General features: G+C 28.3%; 2 protein-coding genes across 2 annotated transcripts; one reads left to right on the top strand and one right to left on the bottom strand.

Annotated features, from left to right (window-relative positions):
• The first annotated feature begins 22 nt into the window (after positions 1 to 22).
• On the top strand, positions 23 to 24,786 carry LOC111416814 (acyl-CoA Delta-9 desaturase-like). Its single transcript, XM_023048918.2, has 6 exons — positions 23 to 71; positions 5,500 to 5,992; positions 12,689 to 12,819; positions 23,586 to 23,791; positions 24,036 to 24,221; positions 24,271 to 24,786. The coding sequence occupies exons 2-6, from the start codon at positions 5,776 to 5,778 to the stop codon at positions 24,587 to 24,589; spliced, it is 1,059 nt and encodes a 352-aa protein (XP_022904686.1). The 5' UTR covers positions 23 to 71; positions 5,500 to 5,775; the 3' UTR covers positions 24,590 to 24,786.
• LOC111416794 (cytochrome P450 6j1-like) lies at positions 13,145 to 14,760 on the bottom strand. The gene is made up of 2 exons (XM_023048894.2): positions 14,500 to 14,760; positions 13,145 to 14,449 (listed from the first exon to the last, which is right to left on the bottom strand). The coding sequence occupies exons 1-2, from the start codon at positions 14,676 to 14,678 to the stop codon at positions 13,162 to 13,164; spliced, it is 1,467 nt and encodes a 488-aa protein (XP_022904662.1). The 5' UTR covers positions 14,679 to 14,760; the 3' UTR covers positions 13,145 to 13,161.

Here is a 24,786-nt window from a genome sequence, read left to right as displayed (position 1 = left end):
GGTTATTGTATTGTCTTTGTTGAAATTTTCTTTTAGTTTTGTGCAATTGCTTTAACGAGGGTTCATTTGAGGTAAGTTTAATACGAAATAATTAGTGTTCTCGGTTACGTACAAAACCGAAAATGTCTCGGTTTGTTAACATATGTAATTTACGAGATTAGTCTTGATTATTTTACGCAAGAACAAATTCATTTCGTTTCGCAACATCTTTAAATTGTGTCACCGCCGTAAGATATTATGATTAATGATTAAATTGGTTTTGAAACTTGAAATGAAACAGAAAACCATAAAACCGAATAAGATGGAAATTTCATTTTCACTTCCACATACTTAACACTCTTTAAATAATGACTTCTATTTGTAGTCGTTGAGAACGTAAAATCTTTTTTGAAAAATATGCTGCATTTGTGTTAAACAAATAGAACATTTCGCAACTATATCTACACAGGAAGATGTAGCAAAAAAAACAATCTTTGAGGTAATATTGAGACAGAAAAACTAACACAAAAAAACTGCGTTCACAAAATTTAATGTTCTTCAACTTTGTTCTCTTCTAATTTTGCTCTTCAAGGATACGAATTGAGAAATTATGAAAAAAACAATAATCTATCAATTTAATGATATCTTCCTATGAAAGTCGAAAAATATGACTCGAACAAAGAAGATATAATAAGAAAAGTTGTAGGAAATTTTATCTTCTATAATTTTGGTCTCTTTTGCTTTTGCTCCCCGAAGCATAGGAACTGAGAAATTGCGAAACAAACTAGCAAAAACTGGATAATCTGTCAATTTATTGATATCTTCCTATAAATGTCGAAAAATATAACTCGAACAAAGAAGATGCAATAAGAAAAGTTGTAGGAAATTTTGTCTTCTATAATTTTGCTCTCTTTTACTTTTGCTCTTCGAAGCATAGGAAATGTAAAATAGTGAAAAAACTAGGGAAAATTGTAATCTGCTGTCAATTTATTGATATCTTCCTATGAATGTCGAAAAATATAACTCGAACAAAGAAGATGTAATAAGAAAAGTTAATCTTCTATAATTTTGCTCTCTTTTGCTTTTGCTCTCCGAAGCATAGGAAATGTGAAATTGCAAAAAAACTAAGCAAAACTGTATAATCTGTCAATTTATTGATATCTTCCTATGAATGTCGAAAAATATAACTAAAACAAAGAAGATGCAATAAGAAAAGTTGTAGGAAAAGTTATCTTCTATAATTTTGCTCTCCATTGCTTTTGCTCTTCGAAGCATAGGAAATGTGAAATAGCGAAAAAATTTGGAAAAACTGTATAATCTGTCAATTTATTGATATCTTCCTATGAAAGTCGAAAAATATAACTCGAACAAAGAAGATGCAATACGAAAAGTTATAGGAAATTTAATCTTCTATAATTTTGTTCTCTTTTGCTTTTGCTCTCCGAAGCATAGGAAATGTGTAATTGCAAAACAAACTAGCGAAAACAGTATAATCTGCCAATTTATTGATATCTTCCTATGAATGTCGAAAAAGATAACTCGAACAAAGAAGATGCAATACGAAAAGTTATAGGAAATTTAATCTTCTATAATTTTGTTCTCTTTTGATTTTGCTCTCCGAAGCATAAGAAATGTGTAATTGCAAAACAAACTAGCGAAAACAGTATAATCTGCCAATTTATTGATATCTTCCTATGAATGTCGAAAAAGATAACTCGAACAAAGAAGATGCAATAAGAAAAGTTGTAGGAAATTTAATCTTCTATAATTTTGCTCTGTTTTGCTTTTGCTCTCCGAAGCATAAGAAATGTGTAATTGCAAAACAAACTAGCGAAAACAGTATAATCTGCCAATTTATTGATATCTTCCTATGAATGTCGAAAAATATAACTCGAACAAAGAAGATGTAATAAGAAAAGTTAATCTTCTATAATTTTGCTCTCTTTTGCTTTTGCTCTCCGAAGCATAGGAAATGTGAAATTGCAAAAAAACTAAGCAAAACTGTATAATCTGTCAATTTATTGATATCTTCCTATGAATGTCGAAAAATATAACTAAAACAAAGAAGATGCAATAAGAAAAGTTGTAGGAAAAGTTATCTTCTATAATTTTGCTCTCCATTGCTTTTGCTCTTCGAAGCATAGGAAATGTGAAATAGCGAAAAAATTTGGAAAAACTGTATAATCTGTCAATTTATTGATATCTTCCTATGAAAGTCGAAAAATATAACTCGAACAAAGAAGATGCAATACGAAAAGTTATAGGAAATTTAATCTTCTATAATTTTGTTCTCTTTTGCTTTTGCTCTCCGAAGCATAGGAAATGTGTAATTGCAAAACAAACTAGCGAAAACAGTATAATCTGCCAATTTATTGATATCTTCCTATGAATGTCGAAAAAGATAACTCGAACAAAGAAGATGCAATACGAAAAGTTATAGGAAATTTAATCTTCTATAATTTTGTTCTCTTTTGCTTTTGCTCTCCGAAGCATAAGAAATGTGTAATTGCAAAACAAACTAGCGAAAACAGTATAATCTGCCAATTTATTGATATCTTCCTATGAATGTCGAAAAAGATAACTCGAACAAAGAAGATGCAATAAGAAAAGTTGTAGGAAATTTAATCTTCTATAATTTTGCTCTGTTTTGCTTTTGCTCTCCGAAGCATAAGAAATGTGAAATTGCAAAAAAACTAGGAAAAACTATATAATCTGTCAATTTATTGATGTCTTCCTATGAATGTCGAAAAATATAACCCGAACAAAGAAGATGCAATAAGAAAAGTTGTAGGAAAATTTATCTTCTATAATTTTACTCTCTTTTGCTTTTGCTCTCCGAAGCATAGGAAATGTGAAATTGCAAAAAAACTAGGGAAAACTGTATAATCTGTCAATTTATTGATATCTTCCTATGAAAGTGGAAAAATATAACTCGAACAAAGAAGATGCAATAAGAAAAGTCGTAGGAAATTTAATCTTGTATAATTTTGCTCTCCTTTGTTTTTGCTCTTCGAACCATAGGAAATGTGAAATTGCAAAAAAACTAGGAAAAACTGTATAATCTGTCAATTTATTGATATCTTCCTATGAATGTCGAAAAATATAACTCGAACAAAGAAGATGCAATAAGAAAAGTTGTAGGAAATTTTATCTTCTATAATTTTGCTCTGTTTTGCTTTTGCTGTCCGAAGCATAGGAAATGTGAAATTGCGAAAAAACTAGGGATAACTGTATAATCTGTCAATTTATTGATATCTTCCTATGAATGTCGAAAAATATAACTCGAACAAAGAAGATGCAATAAGAAAAGTTGTAGGAAATTTTATCTTCTATAATTTTGCCCTGTTTTGCTTTTGCTGTCCGAAGCATAGGAAATGTGAAATTGCGAAAAAACTAGGGATAACTGTATAATCTGTCAATTTATTGATATCTTCCTATGAATGTCGAAAAATATAACTCGAACAAAGAAGATATAATAAGAAAAGTTATAGGAAAGTTAATCTTCTATAATTTTGCTCTCTTTTGCTTTTGCTCTCCGAAGCATAGGAAATGTGAAATTGCAAAGAAACTAGGGATAACTGTATAATCTGTCAATTTATTGATATCTTCCTATGAATGTCGAAAAATATAACTCGAACAAAGAAGATGCAATAAGAAAAGTTGTAGGAAATTTTATCTTCTATAATTTTGCTCTCTTTTGCTTTTGCTGTCCGAAGCATAGGAAATGTGAAATTGCGAAAAAAGTAGGAACAATTGTATAATTTGTCAATTTATTGATATCTTCCTATGAATGTCGAAAAATATAACTCAAACAAAGAAGATGCAATAAGAAAAGTTGTAGGAAATTTTATCTTCTATAATTTTGCCCTGTTTTGCTTTTGCTGTCCGAAGCATAGGAAATGTGAAATTGCGAAAAAACTAGGGATAACTGTATAATCTGTCAATTTATTGATATCTTCCTATGAATGTCGAAAAATATAACTCGAACAAAGAAGATATAATAAGAAAAGTTATAGGAAAGTTAATCTTCTATAATTTTGCTCTCTTTTGCTTTTGCTTTCCGAAGCATAGGAAATGTGAAATTGCAAAGAAACTAGGGATAACTGTATAATCTGTCAATTTATTGATATCTTCCTATGAATGTCGAAAAATATAACTCGAACAAAGAAGATGCAATAAGAAAAGTTGTAGGAAATTTTATCTTCTATAATTTTGCTCTCTTTTGCTTTTGCTGTCCGAAGCATAGGAAATGTGAAATTGCGAAAAAAGTAGGAACAATTGTATAATTTGTCAATTTATTGATATCTTCCTATGAATATCGAAATATATAACTCAAACAAAGAAGATGCAATAAGAAAAGTTGTAGGAAATTTTATCTTCTATAATTTTGCTCTCTTTTGCTTTTGCTGTCCGAAGCATAGGAAATGTGAAATTGCGAAAAAAGTAGGAACAATTGTATAATTTGTCAATTTATTGATATCTTCCTATGAATGTCGAAAAATATAACTCGAACAAAGAAGATATAATAAGAAAAGTTATAGGAAAGTTAATCTTCTATAATTTTGCTCTCTTTTGCTTTTGCTCTCCGAAGCATAGGAAATGTGAAATTGCAAAGAAACTAGGGATAACTGTATAATCTGTCAATTTATTGATATCTTCCTATGAATGTCGAAAAATATAACTCGAACAAAGAAGATGCAATAAGAGAAGTTCTAGGAAATTTAATCTTCTATAATTTTGCTCTCTTTAGCTTTTGCTCTCCGACGCATGAAAAAGGAGATAGTATTGATTGACTAGTATCACATTGTCACGTCCAGTTTTCGGCATTGTTTCCAATACCAGCATGTTAATACTTCTGCAAACAGTATCTAGTCTTCTACCAGCAGCATTACGTCTTCTGCAAGCACTGTCTAGTCGTCTGCCAGAAATACCCAAGTAACTTGTAACAGTTTTAGTTATAATTTTCTAAGTTTAAAATAACAAATTATAAGTTAACTTAAAATATTTGTTGAAAGAAAATTCTTAACTAATTATTCTAAGATTAATGGTAATTTAACTTTCGATCGCCAACTGACTCTTTCTTTCTTCAAAATAATTCCATCCACTTTTCCTATTTTTCCTGCCTTTATTAGATTATTGTACCCTTTCTTTTCCGTCTCTAATCAGTTTTCTCCAAAGTCTCTTTTAAAAGAAATACAATGGAAGAAAACGAAAGTCTCCTCTCCGTTACTTTTCTTCGCAGTGTTTGAAACGGATGGTGATGCAGTTCGGTGCATGCTGCATAGAAAGCTTTCGATTATTATTAACAGTAGAGAGAACGCAAAAAATAATTCTCCCACTTTTCTTCCTTCCTATCAACCGAGTGGATATTAAAGCTCGCACGTGAACGTTTTGCGACTCACAAAAACGTACAATTTACTTCAGCTCTCATCGAGACGTTAGATTCCAAAATAGTTTCATTATTTTAAGATTTACTTTCAACGTAAAGAATTCTATTTTTTTTTTTTTCATTTTTTGGAGTTGGTGTGTTGAAGTAAGTTTTAAAAAAAATTTGAAGATTAACGATTTTGTGATTCATCGAGAAGATACATCAAGAAGATTCAATGGAGATTCAAGAAATATACAAGATTTAACGAAAAAAATTACGCTTTAAAGAAAAATTTTAAAATAATAATAAAAAGAAAAATTCGAGAAGATTGAGAAAGAGAAGTTTGAAATACTTTTAATTCAAATAGTAAAAGCTTTGAAACAAATCATTTTGTTTCTTAATAAAAAGTTTTATTACTATTAAAAAATATGGCGCCAAATTCTAAGGATATTCCAATTCCTGATCAAGGAAATAAGAACGTCAATTTAAACGAGATCAAATTACCTGCAGATATAGGCACGGATTGGGAATTTAAAAGACCTTGGGTTTGGAAGAACATAATCGGCTTCATTCTTCTTCATTTGGCTTGCATTTATGGTATTTACAGAGCTATTTATTATGCTAAATCGATAACATCAATTTGGGGTAAGTTTTGTTTGTTAATAATTAATCAAAATTGGATAAAATTAAGTAGTTTAGAACAACTTTTTGAATTCATAAAAGCTCATAAGCCAGTTTTACACATATAAAATAAGTAAACTATTAATATATATAATATCTATATAACCATTAAAATATATAAATCATAATTTTTAAAATTCTAAACTCAAATTTATTTATTTTTTTAGTTTTATTTTTGTTATTTTGAGGTGATTAAATTGGTAGCATTGATTGTTGAAACAAAACCATTTGCTGGATTTGTTAGTTGGATCAATAAGGAACATTTTTTATATAAAAAGTTTTTTCTACATATTTTTATTGTGAAGTTACATTTAATTTTTATGTAAAAATATGTAAATTTCACATTTTTTGATATTTTGTGGTGATTAAGGTATCTTTTGGTATCTTTTTATTAAATTTGTTATTTACATCAATAACGATCATTTTTTATATAAAAGTGTTTTTGTGTATCGTTTTTTTCAGGAGTTACAATAATTTTATTGGCAAAAGTATGAAAATTCAACTTTTTTGTAACTTTGAGGCGATTAAATTGGTAGTATTGATTCTTGGAACAAATCACTATATTAGTATTATTAGTTAAATCAATAAAGAATACTTTTTTGTATGCAAAGGTTTTTCTATATCTTTTTATTTTGAAGTTACACTTAATTTTCATGTAAAAATACATAAATTTCACATTCTTTGATATTTTGTGCCGATTAAGTTGGTGATATTGATTCTAGGAACAAATTCTTATATTAGTATTATTAGTTAAATCAATAAGGAATATTTTTTTGTATAAAAAGGTTTTTCTACGTTTTTTTATTTTGAAGTTACATTAAATTTTTATGTAAAAATACATAAATTTCACATTTTTTGATATTTCGTGGCGATTAAGTTGGTAATATTGATTCTAGGAAAAAATTCTTATATTAGTATTACTAGTTAAATCAATAAGCAATACTTTTTTATATAAAAAGATTTTTCTGCATCTTTTTATTTTGATGTTACAATTATTCTTTATGTAAAAATACCTAAATTTCACATTTCTTTATATTTTGGGGTGATTAAGTTGGTAACATCGATTTGCAAAAATATCTTTTCATTAAATTTGATATTTGTATCAATAAGGAACATTTTTCTATAAAACTATTTTGTGTATCGTTTTATTTAGGAGTTATAACAATTTTAATTATAAAAATATGAAAATTTAATATTTTGGTAGTTTTGAGGCAATTAAGTTGGTAATATTGATTGTTGGAACAAAACTTTATATTAGATTTGTTAGTTAAATTAATAAGGAAAATTTTTAGTATAATAAAATTCTTGTGCACCGTTATATTTAGAAGTTACAATAATTTTATTGGCAAAAGTATGAAAATTTAACTTTTTTGTAACTTTGAGGCCATTAAACTGGTAGTATTGATTCTTGGAACAAATCCCTATATTAGTATTATTAGTTAAATCAATAAGGAATGCTTTTTTGTATAAAAAGGTTTTTCTACATCTTTTTATTTTAAAATTACAATTAATTTTTATGTAAAAATACATAAATTTCACATTTTTTGATATTTTGTGGTGGTTAAGTTGGTAACATCGATTTTGGAAAAATACCTTTTTATTAAATTTGTTATTTGGATCAATAAGGAATATTTTTTATATAAAAGTGTATTTGTGTATCATTTTATTTAGGAGATACAACAATTTTATTCATAAAAATCTGAAAATTTAATATTTTTGTAATTTTGAGGCGATTAAGTTGGTAGTATTGATTGTTGCAATAAAACCCTATACTAGATTTGTTAGTTGCATCAATAAGGAATATTTTTTGAATAAAAAAATTCTTGTGTACCGCATTATTTAGAAATTACAATAATTTTATTGGCAAAAGTATGAAAATATAACTTTTCTATGATTTTGAGGCGATTAAGTTGGTAATATCGATTCTAGGAACAAATCCCTATATTAGTATTATTAGTTAAATCAATAAGGAATACTTTTATATATAAAAAGTTTTGTCTACATCTTTTTATTTTGAAGTTACAATTAATTTTTATGTAGAAATTCGTAAATTTCACATTTTTTGATATTTTGTGGCGATTAAATTGGTAACATCGATTATAGAAAGGTACCTTTTTATTAAATTTGTTATTTGGGTCAATAAGGAACATTTTTTATATAAAAATATTTTTGTGTATCATTTTATTTAGGAGTTACAACAATTTTATTCATAAAAATCTGAAAATTTAATATTTTTGTAATTTTGAGGCGATTAAGTTGGTAGTATTGATTGTTGGAATAAAACCCCGTATTAGATTTGTTAGATAGATCAATAAGGAACATTTTTTGCATAAAAAAATTCTTGTGTACTCTTTCATCTAGAAATTATAAAAATTTTATTTTTTATTTAATTTTTTTTTGTAATTTTGAGGCGATTAAGTTGGTAATATTGATTCTTGGAACAAATCCCTATATTAATATTATTAGTTAAATCAATAAGGAATACTTTTTTATATAAAAAGTTTTTTCTATATTTTTATTTTAAAATTACATTTAATTTTTATGTAAAAATACATAAATTTTACATTTTTTTATATTTTGTGCTGATTAAGTTGGTAACATCGATTTTGGAAAGATACCTTTTTATTAAAATTGTTATTTGGATCAATAAGGAACATTTTTTATATAAAAGTGTTTTTGTGTATCGTTTCTTTTAAGAATTACAACAATTTTATTCAAAAAAATCTGAAAATTTAATATTTTCGTAATTTTGAGGCGATTAAGTTGGTAGTATTGATTGTTGGAATAAAACCCTATATTAGATTTGTTAGTTGCATCAATCAGGAACATATTTAGCATAAAAAAATCTTGTGTATTGTTTTATTTAGAAGTTACAATAATTTTATTGGCAAAAATATGAAAATTTAACTTTTTTTAGTAATTTTGAGGCGATTAAGTTGGTAATATTGATTCTTGAAACAAATACCTATATTAGTATTATTAGTTAAATCAATGAGGAATACTTCTTCATATAAAACGTTTTTTCTGCGTCTTTTTATTTTGAAGTTACAATTAATTTTTATGTAAAATTACGTAAATTTTACATTTTCCGCTATTTTGTAGTGATTAAGTAAACATCGATTATGGAAAGATATATTGATTGTTGGAATAACACCCTATTGTGGATTTGATAGATTGTTTATTAAACCGTAATCAAAGTCCAATAAATAATATTAAAAATAGTATAACTGACGTGATTACCTTGATGTCGGTTTAATAAACAGAAACCGGTAGGAATCAAAAGCAAAACAAAAACATCAAGAAATATAAAGTTAACAAGTTTTTTTGAATTCTGTTTTTATTTTGAAGATACAATTAATTTTTATGTAAAAATACATAAATTTAATATTTTTAATATTTTGAGGGTATTAAGTTGGTAACATCGATTTTGGAAAGATACCTTTTTATTAAATTTGTTATTTGGATCAAAAAGGAACATTTTTTATACAACAGTATTTTTGTGTATCGTTTTATTTAGGAGTAACAACAATTTTATTCATAAAAATCTGAAAAATTAGCTTCTTTGTTATTTTGAGGCGATTAAGTTGGTAATATTGATTCTTGGAACAAATCCCTATATTAGTATAATTAGTTAAATCAATAAGGAATCCTTTTTTATATAAAAAGTTTTTTCTACATCCTTTTATTTTGAAGTTAGAATTAATTTTTATGTAAAAATACGTAAATTTCACATATCTTAATATGTTGAGATGATTAAGTTGGTAACACTGATTTTGGAAAGATATCGTTTAATTAAACTTGTTATTTGGAGCAATAAGGAACACTCTTTATATAAAAGTATTTTTGTGTATCGTTTTATTTAGGAGTTACAACAATTTGATTCATAAAAATCTAAAAATTTAATGTTTTCTAAATTTTGAGGCGGTTAAGTTGGTAGTATTGATTATTGCAATAGAACCCTATATTAGATTTGTTAATTGGATCAATAAGGAATATTTTTTGCAAAAAAAATTGTTGTGTACCGTTTTGTTTAGAAGTTACAATAATTTAATTGGCAAAAGTATGAAAATTTAACTTTTTTGTAATTTTCAGGCGATTAAGTTGGTAATATTGATTCTTGGAACAAATCTCTATATTAGTATTATTAGTTGAATCAATAAAGAATACTTTTTTATATAAAAAGTGTTTTCTACATCTTTTTATTTTGAAGTTACAATTAATATTTATGTAAAAGTACGTAAATTTCACATTTTTTAATATTTTGTGGTGATTAAGTTGGTAACATCGATTTGCAAAAATATCTTTTTATTAAATTTGTTATTTGGATCAATAAGGATCATTTTTTATATAAAAGTGTTTTTGTGTATCGTTTTATTTAGGAGTTACAACAATTTTCTTCATAAAAATTTGAAAATTTAATATTATTGCAATTTTGAGGTGATTAAGTTGGTAGTATTGATTGTTGGAATAAAACTTTATATTAGATTTGTTAGTTGAGTCAATGAGGAACATTTTTTGTATAAAAAAATTCTTATGTACCGTTTTATTTAGAAGTTACAATAATTTTATTGGCAAAAGTATGAAAATTTAACTTTTTTGGAATATTGAGGCGACTAAGTTGGTAATATTGATTCTTAAAACAAATCCCTATATTAGCATTATTAGTTAAATCAATACGGTATACTTTTTTATATAAAATTTTTTTCTGCATCCTTTTATTTTGAAGTTAGAATTAATTTTTATGTAAAAATACGTAAACTTCATATTTCTTGATATGTTGAGATGATTAAGTTGGTAACATTGATTTTGGAAATATATCGTTTAATTAAACTTGTTATTTGGATCAATAAGGAACACTCTTTATATAAAAGTATTTTTGTGTATCGTTTTATTTAGGAGTTACAACAATTTTATTCATAAAAATCTAAAAATTTAATGTTTTCTAAATTTTGAGGCGGTTAAGTTGGTAGTATTGATTGTTGCAATAAAACCCTATATTAGATTTGTTAATTGGATCAATAAGGAACATTTTTTGCAAAAAAAATTGTTGTGTACCGTTTTATTTAGAAGTTACAATAATTTAATTGGCAAAAGTATGAAAATTTAGCCTTTTTGTAATTTTCAGGCGATTAAGTTGGTAATATTGATTCTTGTAACAAATCTCTATATTGGTATTATTAGTTGAATCAATAAAGAATACTTTTTTATATAAAAAGTGTTTTCTACATCTTTCTATTTTGAAGTTACAATTAATTTTTAACGTAAAAGAACGTAAATTTCACATTTTTTAATATTTTGTGGTGATTAAGTTGGTAACATCGATTTGGAAAAATATCTTTTTATTAAATTTGTTATTTGGATCAATAAGGATCATTTTTTATATAAAAGTGTTTTTGTGTATCGTTTTATTTAGGAGTTACAACATTTTTTTTGATAAAAATCTGAAAATTTAATATTATCGTAATTTTGAGGCGGTTAAGTTGGTAGTATTGATTATTGGAATAAAACCCTATACTAGATTTGTTAGGTGCATCAATAAGGAACATTTTTTGCATAAAAAAATTCTTGTGTACCGTTTTATTTAGAAATTACAATAATTTTATTGGCGAAAGTATGAAAATTTAACTTTTTTGTAATTTTCTTGCGATTAAGTTGGTAATATTGATTCTTGTAACAAATCTCTATATTAGTATTATTAGTTGAATCAATAATGAATATTTTTTTATATAAAAAGTGTTTTCTACATATTTCTATTTTGAAGTTACAATTAATTTTTAACGTAAAAGAACGTAAATTTCACATTTTTTAATATTTTGTGGTGATTAAGTTGGTAACATCGATTTGGAAAAATATCTTTTTATTAAATTTGTTATTTGGATCAATAAGGATCATTTTTTATATAAAAGTGTTTTTGTGTATCGTTTTATTTAGGAGTTACAACAACTGTCTTAATAAAAATCTGAAAATTTAATATTATCGTAATTTTGAGGCGGTTAAGTTGGTAGTATTGATTGTTAGAATAAAACCTCATATTAGATTTGTTAGTTGAATCAATGAGGAACATTTTTTGCATAAAAAAATTCTTATGTACCGTTTTATTTAGAAGTTACAATAATGTTATTGAAAAAAGTATTAAAATTTAACTTTTTTGGAATTTTGAGGCGACTAAGTTGGTAATATTGATTCTTAAAACAAATTCCTATATTAGCATTATTAGTTAAATCAATACGGTATACTTTTTTATATAAACAATTTTTTCTGCATCTTTTTATTTTGAAATTACAATTAATTTTTATGTAAAAATACATAAATTTCACATTTTTTGATATTTTGTGATGATTAAGTTGGTAACATCGATTATGGAAAGATACCTTTTTATTAAATTTGTTATGTGGATCAATAAGGAATATTTTTTATATAAAAGTATTCTTGTGTACCGTTTTATTTAGAAGTTACAATAATTTTATTGGCAAAAATATGAAAATTTACTTTTTTTGTAGCTTTGAGGCGATTAAGTTGGTAATATTGATTCTTAGAGCAAATCCCTTTATTAGTATTATTAATTAAATCAATAAGGAATACTTTTTTATATAAACAGTTTTTTGTACATCTGAAGTTACAATTAATTTTTGATTTACTTTAGATCTTTATTTTTTTCAGCACTACTAGTTCTTTTTGGTTCCGGTGAAGGGGTAACCATCGGCGGTCACAGATTATACGCCCATAAAGCCTTTAAAGCAAAATTTTTAACAAGACTCGCATTAATTTTGCTCCATACTGTAGCTGGACAAGTAAGTACTATATAGAAATATGTTTTGTGCGATTTCGAAACAATTAATTTAAATTTCCTAGTATAGTCTCATCTTTATACCAACCTTAATCAAGTGGTTAACCGCTTAATTAAAAACTGAAAACTTTCAAAACACCTCTCCAATTTTTACAATGACAATTTAAATTTAATGCAATTTGTATCCCTTTCGTTGCGGACTCATTCGCCTCGCGACGAGAAAGCAGTAAAAAGCTTTAAGTTCAAGGTTGGATCTTAACGAGTTTATGAGAAGGGAAAGTTAATTTAGTAGTTTTTAGAAAGATTTCTTAGAAAATAAGACATCAAAGTTAGCAACAAAAAAAATTTATTGTCTTTTTTTAAAATTAATCCATATTCCTGATTTTGGCACTGCCATAACAGCAACGGGAATCATTTCAAAAGGTTCAACAGTTTTTTCATTAACGCTAACCTCGAACTCTTTAATTGTAGCAACCGTTGCAATCTTCATCAAAGCAACAGCGAATTTCATCCCAGCACACATCCTTTTCCCCAATCCAAACGGCATATAAGTCCCTTTTCGAATTTTCCCTCTATTCTGTTCAGAAAACCTTTCAGGAATAAACTCCAAAGCTTTTTCAAAATATCTTTCATCTTTTTGTATCGCTTCAATCGAAACGAATACAGACATTCCAGGTTTAAGGCAGACAACTTCAGTTTGACCATCCTCTAAAGGAAATTCGTAATATCCAGTACATTTTTTTGAAGTTCCTTGGAGTGATGGATAAAGTCTCATTGTTTCAGAAACGACGCAATCTAAATAACTCATTTCTTGAATAGCTTCGAAGGTGATTTCACCGTTATATCTTTCTAGAACGGTGTCGATTTCTGATTTAAGTTTCTTTTGAACCTCCGGGTTTCTTGCTAAAGCGTACAGGATGTAACCACTTTGATTTCCCGTGTTTGGATCGGTGAAAAACCCGAAACACCATGAAATAACGTCGATTTCATCGAAAGTTTCACTTTTTAACGCCATTATTGCATCTAAAAAGTCGTTGTTTTTTAAATTATTTTCGTTGCGGTGTTTTAAAGCTGTTTTAATCGTTTGTTTTACAAAATCAACGACATCTTCAGTTATGAATCTTAATCGTAACAATTTTGCCAAAAACGGTGTCATAACCATAATAAAAAATTTTAAGGCCATCAATCGACCTGGTTCCATAATTTGATTTCCTAATTTTCGATACATAGCGTCATCTCGATCGAAAGATTCCGCTTCAACTCCAAAAGCTGATAAGGCGTTTGAATCTGCGACAAATCTCGTCATTAGATCTCTTACTTCTAAAGTTTTTTTGGTTTCGATGTATTCGATCATTCTTTTTGAAGCTTTCACTAAACAGGGTGTGACGTGTTTTATTTTTGCGTTTGAAAATAAAGGGGTGAATAAGTTTCGAGCTTTTTTCCATTTTTGGCCCACTTGGAAGAATGCTCCTCTCGCGGCGATTTCGTCTAGCTCAGGATCTAACACAAAACTATTTTGCCAGAAAAAATCGATATCTTTAACTAAGGTTTGTTCGATAACCTCCGGTTTTGTTAGAAGTAAACAAGGAGTTCGCATCATATAGAAGCCAACGTAAGGAGAATTTGGAAATTTCCTATAAATACATAATTAATATGTTTGTTTTAATTAGGTCTTTGTACTTACTGATATAATTCGTATATGTATTGGGTCAAATTTTTTTTCTGCCCAAAAGGAATATTTCCCAGAAATAACTTAGGAGGTTCAAAATTAACATTTCGCTTCTTCCAATAATCGTAATTACACGTTAGATATTTGTAAAATAAAAATAACACTAAAAAACTACACAGGATTAACGAAAACATTTCTAATTCTACGTTTAACTAATATTTCAATTTAAAGTAGAAGATTTAAGACAGGTTGTGTTCGGAGCAATGTTTATGAAAAACTGTTCGTCTCTGTGATCAACATTTTAAACAACGCAAAGCGACCTTGAAACTCGTGAAATGAGAGATATAATTTCATTGTATCTCCACTTAACCTTTGGAACTGTTTAAATTGACAAAAATAAAATTAAAATGCTTTGAAACGAAAAATAAACAAAGATGAATTAATAATAATAATAAAAAAACTAAAGAAACTAAATAAGTATGGCTTATCCAGAATTCATTAAAGAATCTACTATATCAATACGTTTTTTTATATCTCGATTACTTGTTGAGGAAAAAATTGTTAAAGTTAACCCAAAAAATACGATTTGGGTTGACACTTTTTTGGAATAATTATTTCAAAATTTTATTTCTAAGTTATTAATAAGAATAAAGAAACGAAATAAGGATAGTTTATTTAGAATTCATTGATGAATCTAATGTACCAAACCATTTTTTGATATCTCGATTAGTTGTTGAGGAAAAAATTGTTAAAGTTAATTTTGATTTGGGTTGACACTTTTTGCAATGATTTTTTAAAAAATTTATTGCTAATTTATTAATAAAAATGAAAAACGTAACTAAAGAGGGTTTATTTAGAATTTATTGGTGAATCTAATGTACTAAACCGCTTCTTGATATCTCGATTAGTTGTTGAGCAAAAATTGTTAAAGTTAACATGTTGACACATTTTTGCAATGATTTTTTCAAAAATTTATTTCTATCTTATTAATAAAAATGAAGAATCTAAATAAAGAGGGTTTATTTATAATTTATTGGTGAATCTAATGTACCAAACCTTTTTTTGATATCTCGATTAGTTGTTGAAAAAAAAAATGGTTAAAGTTAATTTTGATTTTGGTTGACACTTTTTTGCAATGATTTTTTCAAAAATTAATTTCTATGTTATTAATAAAAATGAAGAACCTATATAAAGAGGGTATGTTTAGAATTTATTGGTGAATCTATTGTACCAAACCGTTTTTTGATATCTCGATTACTTATTGAGGAAAAAATTGTTAAAGTTAACATTAATTTGGGTTGACACTTCTTAGCAATGATTTTTTCAAAAATTAATTTCTAATTTATTAATAAAAATGAAAAACCGAAATAAAGAGGGTTTATTTAGAATTTATTGGTGAATCTAATGCACCAAATCATTTTTTGATATCTCGATTAGTTGTTGAGGAAAAAATTGTTAAAGCTTACATTGATTTGGATTGACACTTCTTAGCAATGATTTTTTCAAAAATTAATTTCTAATTTATTAATAAAAATGGAAAACCGAAATAAAGAGGGTTTATTTAGAATTTATTGGTGAATCTAATGCACCAAATCATTTTTTGATATCTCGATTAGTTGTTGAGGAAAAAATTGTTAAAGCTTACATTGATTTGGATTGACACTTTTTTCAATGATTTTTTCAAAATTTTAATTTCTATCTTATTAATAAAAACGAAGAACCTAAATAAGGAGGTTTTATTTATAATTTATTGGTCAATCTATTATACCAAACCGTTTTTTGATATCTCGATTAGTTGTTGAAGAAAAAATTGTTAAAGTTAATTTTGATTTGGGTTGACACTTTTCTGGAATTATTATTTCAAAATTTTATTTCTAAGTTATTAATAAGAATAATGAAACGAAATAAGGACAGTTTATTTAGAATTTATTGATGTATCTAATATACCAAACCATTTTTTGATATCTCGATTAGTTGTTGAGGAAAAAATTGTTAAAGTTAATTTTGATTTGGGATGACACTTTTTGCAATGATTTTTAAAAAAATTTATTTCTAATTTATTAATAAAAATGAAAAACGTAAATAAAGAGGGTTTATTTAGAATTTATTGGTGAATCTAATGTACTAAACCGCTTCTTAATATCTCGATTACTTGTTGAGGAAAAAATTGTTAAAGTTAACATTAATTTGGGTTGACACTTCATAGCAATGATTTTTTCAAAAATTAATTTCTAATTTATTAATAAAAATGGAAAACCGAAATAAAGAGGGTTTATTTAGAATTTATTGGTGAATCTAATGCACCAAATCATTTTTTGATATCTCGATTAGTTGTTGAGGAAAAAATTGTTAAAGCTTACATTGATTTGGGTTGACACTTTTTTTCAATGATTTTTTCAAAATTTTAATTTCTATCTTATTAATAAAAACGAAGAACCTAAATAAGGAGGTTTTATTTATAATTTATTGGTCAATCTATTGTACCAAACCGTTTTTTGATATCTCGATTACTTGTTGAGGAAAAAATTGTTAAAGTTAACATTGATTTGGGTTGACGCTTTTTTGTAGTGATGATTTTTTGAAGCTGGATACCATATATCTATCTAGGTCTATCTATCCGGCTATTATGATTATAATTTCTGAAGTGATACTCTATATTGCTACATTATTGCGATATTCGAATAAAAATGACATTAATAAGAAAGCTGATATGTTAATTTATTTGGATCAAGATACAAAATGAACTTTCTTGATGCTGATTTAACTAACTAAGCAACTCTAAAAAGAGGATACCTTAATTAATAATTGGCGATATTTCCAAAAGGATCCTTGAAGAAATAAATTTTATGGCGAATTTTGAAAATTATAGCGAATTATCGAAAATTTTATCAAAACTTCAAACATTATTTTCTCAAAAACTAAAAGTTATTTTTTAAAACGTGTTGATTCATATCAAAGAGGATACTTTTATTAATATTTTGGGAAATGTTCACACTCATATTCTAAGAAATCGATTTTATACGAATTTTTAAAACTTAATCGGCGAAAATTGCAAAATTCGAAAAAATTGTCGATTATTTCAAAAATTTATTTTGCAAGAACTAAAAGTGATTTTTCAAAACGGCTTTATACATTAAAAAGAGGGTACTTTAATTAATAATTAGTGATATTTCCACAAAGATTCTCCAAGAAATGAATTTTATAGCGAATTTTGAAAGTTATCGATGAAAATTGCAACATCGAAAATTTTATCAAAACTTCAAATATTGTTTTCTCAAACACTAAAAGTTATTTTTCAAAACGTGTTGGTTCATTGGAAAGAGGACACTTTTATTAATATTTTGGGAAATGTTCATACTCATATTCCAAGAAATCGATTTTATACGAATTTTTAAAACTTAATCGGCGAAAATTACAAAATTCGAGAAAATTGTCGATTATTTCAAAAATGCAACATCGAAAATTTTATCAAAACTTCAAATATTGTTTTATCAAAAACTAAAAGTAATTTTGCAAAACTGGTTGGTTCATTGGAAAGAGGACACTTTTATTAACACTTTGGGAATGTTTCATACTCATATTCAAAGAAATGGATTTTATACGAATTTTTAAAACTTAATCGGCAAAAATTGCAAAATTCAAAGAAATGGTCTATTATTTCAAAATTTTATTTCACAAGAACTAAAAGTGATTTTTCAAAACGGCTTGTTGCATTAAAAAGAGGATACTTTAATTAATAATTGGTGATATTTCCACAAGGATCCTTGAAGAAATTAATTTTATAGCGAATTTTGAAAATTATCGATGAAAATTACAACATCGAAAGGAAGAAGAAAACAACATTTATTTGGACTTATATAAAAATAATAACAATAACAAATACGAAAAGAAATACATATATAAAACAAATATAAAAAAAGAGTCCAAAAGGGCTGTAGACCTCAGTCTTCGTGCCCGTGACTTTGAGTTCGGTTTGGTTGTACTTAGGTCTTCTCAGTTGGGCCTTATTGTTTTAAGAAGTGTGATCCGTGTTATGGGACAATGGGTAAGGGAGAGGGGAATGATGATGAAATTTTTTAGGGCGTTTATGGGGAAATTCATAATTGGTGTAAGGGATAAGAATTGTAGACGGGAGTTTATAGGAGGAATCTTTGTAAGGTCGTAAAGGAGTTCGTTGGAAGGGTTGAAAAATGGGTGGTGAGGGTGTCTAATGCGAGTGATAATTCTCAGGGCTCTCTGCTACTTCCAGATGGAACAGTGATCCTCTCGGCGCTTCACTCATGATTAATGAGGCATATTCGATAATAGGTCGGCATATTGAAGTGTATATGTGAGTAGCGCATTTGGTGAATATTCCTCGGCCTCTATATGAGAGTTTTATACGGTTTTTGACTTTCATTTTCACTTTGATGGCGTGGGCAGAGAATTTAAGGGTTCTATCCAAGGTAATGCCAAGGTAGTTGCAAGTTGGTGAAGCTGTGATAGGAGATGGTTGAATTATTATTGTGGGAGGAGTAACGCGAAGGAGGACAGGGATGAAGAATTGAGTTTTGGAGGGATTTATTAGGATACGCCATTTTGCGTCTGCAGCCTTAGGACTGATGATGGAATGTCTACATCATGTGCGACGAGCGTAGTATCATTGGCATAAAGTAGAGCGTAAGACTTCAGATCGACGACGTCTGGGTTATCGTTGTAGATGTCATTGTAAAGTGCTGGCGAGATGAAGAGCGGTGAAACTGTGAGAGTAGTAGTTTTTCACTTCCACCAATGAGGAGCGGTCTGAAAGAAATTTTTTTAGCAGGTAGCTTGTATAGTAAACCTCTGTGCCATACGGAGTCGAATGCCTTCCGAACATTCAGGAACACTACGGCTGATTGTTGTTTTTGGTAACGTGCGACTTGGAAGTTTGAGACAAGGTAATGCCAAGGAATGAGATGTAGATCTACCTTGTTGGAATCCAAATTGGTATGACGGAATCCTCCTTGCAACAACATGGAGCAGCTTGTTCTTCAAGTGTACCTCGAAAAGCTTCCCCATTACGGGTAGCAATGAGATAGGACGGTAGTTCGCAGGGGCGGATAGAGAAGAATCTTTCAAGATGGACACTTTTATTAACATTTTGGCAAATGTTCATACTCATATTCCAAGAAATCGATTTTATACCAATTTTTAAAACTTAATCGTCGAAAATTGCAAAATTCGAAAAAATTGTCGATCATTACAAAAATTTATTTCTCAAAAACTAAAGACGAATTTTTAAAACGGTTTGTTGCATTAAATAGGGGATACTTTAATTAATATCTGGTGATATTTCCACAAGGATCCTTCACGAAATTAATTTTATAGCGAATTTTGAATATTATCGATGAAAATTGTAACATCGAAAATTTTATCAAAATTTCAAATATTGTTTTCTCAAAAACTAAAAGTTATTTTTCAAAACGTGTTGATGTATTGGAAAGAAGACACTTTTATTAACATTATAGAAAATGTTCATACTTATATTCCAAGAAATCGATTTTATACGAATTTTTAAAACTTAATCGGCGAAAATTGCAAAATTCGAAAAAATTGTCGATCACTTCAAAACTTTATTTCTCAAAAGCTAAATGCGAATTTTCAAAACGGTTTGTTGCATTACAAAGGGGATACTCGTATTGGGATTGTTACAATGAGGTTGCTAATGACAAAGTTGATATAAATAAAGTTATATTCAACAAGAAAAGTCCTATTAGGATTGAACTTGATATTTATCTGCAGTGTCCAAAACATAAAAGAGATACTAATTCCTGTGAATTGTGGAGTACTAAGTAATAGGTTATTAATATCCCGCAAAAAAAAATTTCTATGTTATTAATAAAAATGAAGAACCTATATAAAGAGGGTATGTTTAGAATTTATTTTTGAATCTAATGTACCAAACCATTTTTTGATATCTGAATTAGTTGTTGAGAAAAAAATTGTTAAAGTCAACATTGATTTGGGTTAACACTTTTTTGCAATGATTTTATCAAAAATTTATTTCTATGTTATTAATAAAAGTGAAGAATCTAAATAAGGAGGGTTTATTTAGAATTTATTGCCACAGATAAAAATACAAAATTACATAAGATACACTTAACTTAAACAGCAAGCAGTATCAACAAATGGATCATTTTATCGCACAAGCGATCTCTGCCAAATGACCGAACAGAACAAACAAAAATAAAAATAATATTTACTGAATATGGCAAGTAGTGATAATTAGATATTATTAACATCATCAAATAAGATTAAGCAAGAAAAAGAAAAACAAAGAGAAACATAAAGAAAAGACACGAAAAGAGAGATAGAGAGCGGCTAAAAGAAACCAAAAGAATCTGCCTGATATCAGTTGCCAACAAGTGAGAGCAGTTGAAGAGAGGAAAAAAGAGAAAAACAAAGAACAAAGAATCAAGAAACAGCCAGTTGAATGGCAAGCAAGTGGCTCTTTAAAACATGTCTAAAATTAGTAAATCTAGAAATATTACGAATTTCAGAAGGCAGTCCATTCCACAGCGCAGTCGACTCTACTGTAAATGATCTATGATAAATTTCAGTGCTATGAACGGGAAATGTAAGAATAGTATCAGAACGTAAACGAGTAGCAAGCTCATGAGTTGATAATTGCTGGAACCTATCTGATAAGTACTTTGGGGTGCAGTTATGAAGGATTTTAAATCTGAATGTAATTGCGATACGGCGTTACATGCTCAAATCTATTTAGGTCAAATATGAACCGGATACAATTATTTTGTAGCCGCTGCAATTTACTCAGAAGAGTCACCGAGAGATCGGGATAAACCGCGTCCGCATAGTCGAAGTGAGGAAATATAAGTGAGTAACAAAGATTACGACGCACCACAGGAAGAAGAGAGCAGCGATCTTTTTAAAGAGTGGAAGCAAGCATAGACTTTTCTGCAAACATGTTGAATTTGCGGTTTCCAAGACAGTGCAGAATCCATAAGAACCCCAAGATTTTTAACTGTGTTAGAAAACCGTATGACATTACCATCTAGCATCAGATCACTGCAGGTAGATGGATTAATCTTACCAAGTAATTGACGAGTTCCAAACACAATAGCTTGCGTTTTAACTGAGTTCAACTTAAGTCCGTATCTCCGAGACCAGTTCAAGACGTTAGATAGATCGTTATTAAGTCGCACAATAACTGCCGGAAATTCAGCAACAGTTGTAGTAGTATATATCTGGAGGTCGTGAGCATCAAATGATAATTACACGAGATATAATTAGTAACACTATTAACGAACAAAGAAAAAAGTAACGGACCCAATACACTGCCTTGAGGAACACGACATTTGATTGCACAAGCAGAAGAAATTGAAGAGGTAGCGCGTACGTACAAGGAGCGATGGGAAAGGTAGGATTGAAACCAAGAAACACAGGGGGGAGTGAATCCGTAGGCAGAAAGAGACGCTAAAAGACGGCTGTGATCGACAGAATCAAAAGCCTTGCTGAAATCGAGCAGCACCAGCACAGTAACACATCTGTTGTCGCAGGCATACCTAATATCATCAGTAACTTTAATGAGGGCTAGAGAAGGTAGTTGTACTATGCCCACTGCGAAAACCCGATTGCAACTCATTGTGTAAATTAAACCTCTCTAGAAATCCTTGGACTTGTAAATAAACTAAGCGTTCAAGAGCTTTTGATAGTACGGATAAAATTGAAATCGGACGGAAATCAGTGTTACATGAAGAGGACTTGGATTTGGGTATGGGAACGACATGAGCAACCTTCCAGACAGAGGGAAATAAAGACCGCTCAAAAGAAAAGTTGAAGATATGAGTTAAGGGAGGAAGCACTATATCCAGGATAGGAAGAAGAAGGTTGAGACCGATACCATCAGAACCCACGCAAGGGGACTTCGAATAAGTCAAAGCATCGCCTACTTCGATCGCGGTCACAAGCGTAAGAGAGAAGGAGCAAGATTTAAGAGAAGTAAGAATTTCATTAATTGTAGCCGCCTTAGTGAATCTAATGTGCCAAATCATTTTTTGATATCTCGATTAGTTGTTGAGAAAGAAAATTGTTAAAGTCAACATTGATTTGGGTTGACACTTTTTTGCAATGATTTTTTCAAAAATTTATTTCTATGTTATTAATAAAAATGAAGAATCTAAATAAGGAGGGTTTATTTAGAATTTATTGGTGAATCTAATGTACCAAACTGCTTTTTGGTATCTCAAGTAGTTGTTGAGGAAAGAATTGTCAAAATTAACATTGATTTGGATCGACACTTTTTTGCAATTATTTTTTCAAAAATTTATTTCTGTTATTAATAAAAATGAAAAACTTAAATAAGGATGGTTTATTTATGATTTATTGGTGAATCTAATGTACCAAACCGTTTTTTGATATCTCGATTAGTTGCTGTGGAAAAGATTGTTAAAGTCAACATTGATTTGGGTTGACACTTTTTTGCAATGATTTTTTCAAAAATTTATTTCTATGTTATTAATAAAAATGAAGAATCTAAATAAGGAGGGTTTATTTAGAATTTATTGGTGAATCTAATGTACCAAACCGTTTTTTGATATCTCGATTAGTTGTTGAGAAAAAAATTGTTAAAGTCAACATTGATTTGGGTTGACACTTTTTTGCAATGATTTTTTCAAAAATTTATTTCTATGTTATTAATAAAAATGAAAAACTTAAATAAAGATGGTTTATTTATGATTTATCGGTGAATCTAATGTACCAAACCGTTTTTTGATATCTCGATTAGTTGCTGTGGAAAAGATTGTTAAAGTCAACATTGATTTGGGTTGACACTTTTTTGCAATGATTTTTTCAAAAATTTATTTCTGTTATTAATAAAAATGAAGAATCTAAATAAGGAGGGTTTATTTACAATTTATTGGTGAATCTAATGCACCAAACGGTTTTTTGATATCTCAATTAGTTGTTGAGGAAAAGATGGTCAAAGTTAACCTAAAAAATGCATGATTTGGGTTGACACCTTTATGCAATGATTATGCAATAGATGAGATATAATATATTGTTATATTGCCAAAAATGAATTAAAAAATATTCGATAATCAAAATCATTGTTTCAGAACTGTATGTATATTTGGGTGCGTGACCATCGTCTTCACCATAAATATAGTGACACCGATGCTGATCCCCACAATGCAAATCGTGGTTTCTTTTTCTCCCACATGGGTTGGTTGATGAGCCGCAAACATCCCGCCGTTATAGAGAAAGGAAAAACCATCGACATGTCTGATTTGGAAGCCGATTTCCTCGTCATGTTCCAGAAATTGTAAGCGTACCTTCTAAACCACCACTTACACATCACAATTAACCGTGTTATTAACCATGAACTCGTCGGAATTTCATTTTTCGTTCTTATTTATGAGAAAGTCATTTTTATTTTCTTACAAGTCAATCACGAGCGATGCAATTTCTCCTAATTCATCGAACGGATGAATAAAGGAGAGAGGGGAAAGTTTTTCACCATAAAAAATTAATCAATGCATAATTACTAATTATTAATTCTTTTTTAGCTTTTATAAACCTATGTACGTTTTATTCGCTTTGGCGATTCCAATAGCAGTTCCAGTTTATCTTTGGAATGAAAATTATTACGATGCTCTTTTTGTGGTTTATTTCGCTAGATATATTTTAACTTTAAATATAACTTGGTTGGTAAATAGCGCTGCTCATTTATACGGAACAAAACCATACGATAAGTAAGTTTTTTTTAATCAATTCTTGATTTCTTTAATTTTAACTTTTTAGAAATTTTGGTGCTGTTGAAAGTTGGTTTGTATCTTTTGCAACTGTCGGTGAAGGTTGGCATAATTACCATCACGCTTTTCCGTGGGATTATCGCGCTGGAGAATATGGAACTCACTACAGTTTGACTACTTTTATAATTGATCTTTTAGAAAAATTCGGATTTGTTTACGATTTAAAAACGACTCCTGGAAATATGATCGAACAAAGAGTTTATAGAACGGGAGATCCTAGTTGTAAAGAAAAAGTACAAGATGGGAAGATTATCGATATTAATGGAAATGAAATTGATCCAAAATTACAATTAAAATTAAAGGGTTGATGTGGAAAAAATTCTTTTGTCGGTTTTTTGTTTGTGGTGGTTTCAAAAACTCATCAGATCGTAGTGAAGTTAAATTTGCTAGTGATTAGTTTATTTTAGATGTAATTTTTGTAAATGTTGGTTACCTTAGTAGAATTTATTATTATAAATTGTAAATTTTATGGTTGTTAATAAAGTAAATAAATTCTAAGTTAAAA

The sequence above is a fragment of the Onthophagus taurus genome, chromosome 3 (assembly GCF_036711975.1).
Source record: "Onthophagus taurus isolate NC chromosome 3, IU_Otau_3.0, whole genome shotgun sequence".
NCBI classification, from domain to species: domain Eukaryota; kingdom Metazoa; phylum Arthropoda; class Insecta; order Coleoptera; family Scarabaeidae; genus Onthophagus; species Onthophagus taurus.
Note: the sequence above shows the minus strand (reverse complement) of the source record. Positions and strands in the feature narration are given on the sequence as shown.

Coding starts and splice junctions, on each gene's coding strand:
- LOC111416814 (XM_023048918.2), top strand. CDS start 5,776: ATGGCGCCAAATTCTAAGGATATTCCAATTCCTGATCAAGGAAATAAG. Junction 23,792..24,035: donor CTCGTCATGTTCCAGAAATT/GTAAGCGTACCT, acceptor ATTCTTTTTTAG/CTTTTATAAACCTATGTACG. Junction 24,222..24,270: donor GGAACAAAACCATACGATAA/GTAAGTTTTTTT, acceptor TTAACTTTTTAG/AAATTTTGGTGCTGTTGAAA.
- LOC111416794 (XM_023048894.2), bottom strand. CDS start 14,678: ATGTTTTCGTTAATCCTGTGTAGTTTTTTAGTGTTATTTTTATTTTAC. Junction 14,450..14,499: donor TACATATACGAATTATATCA/GTAAGTACAAAG, acceptor ATGTATTTATAG/GAAATTTCCAAATTCTCCTT.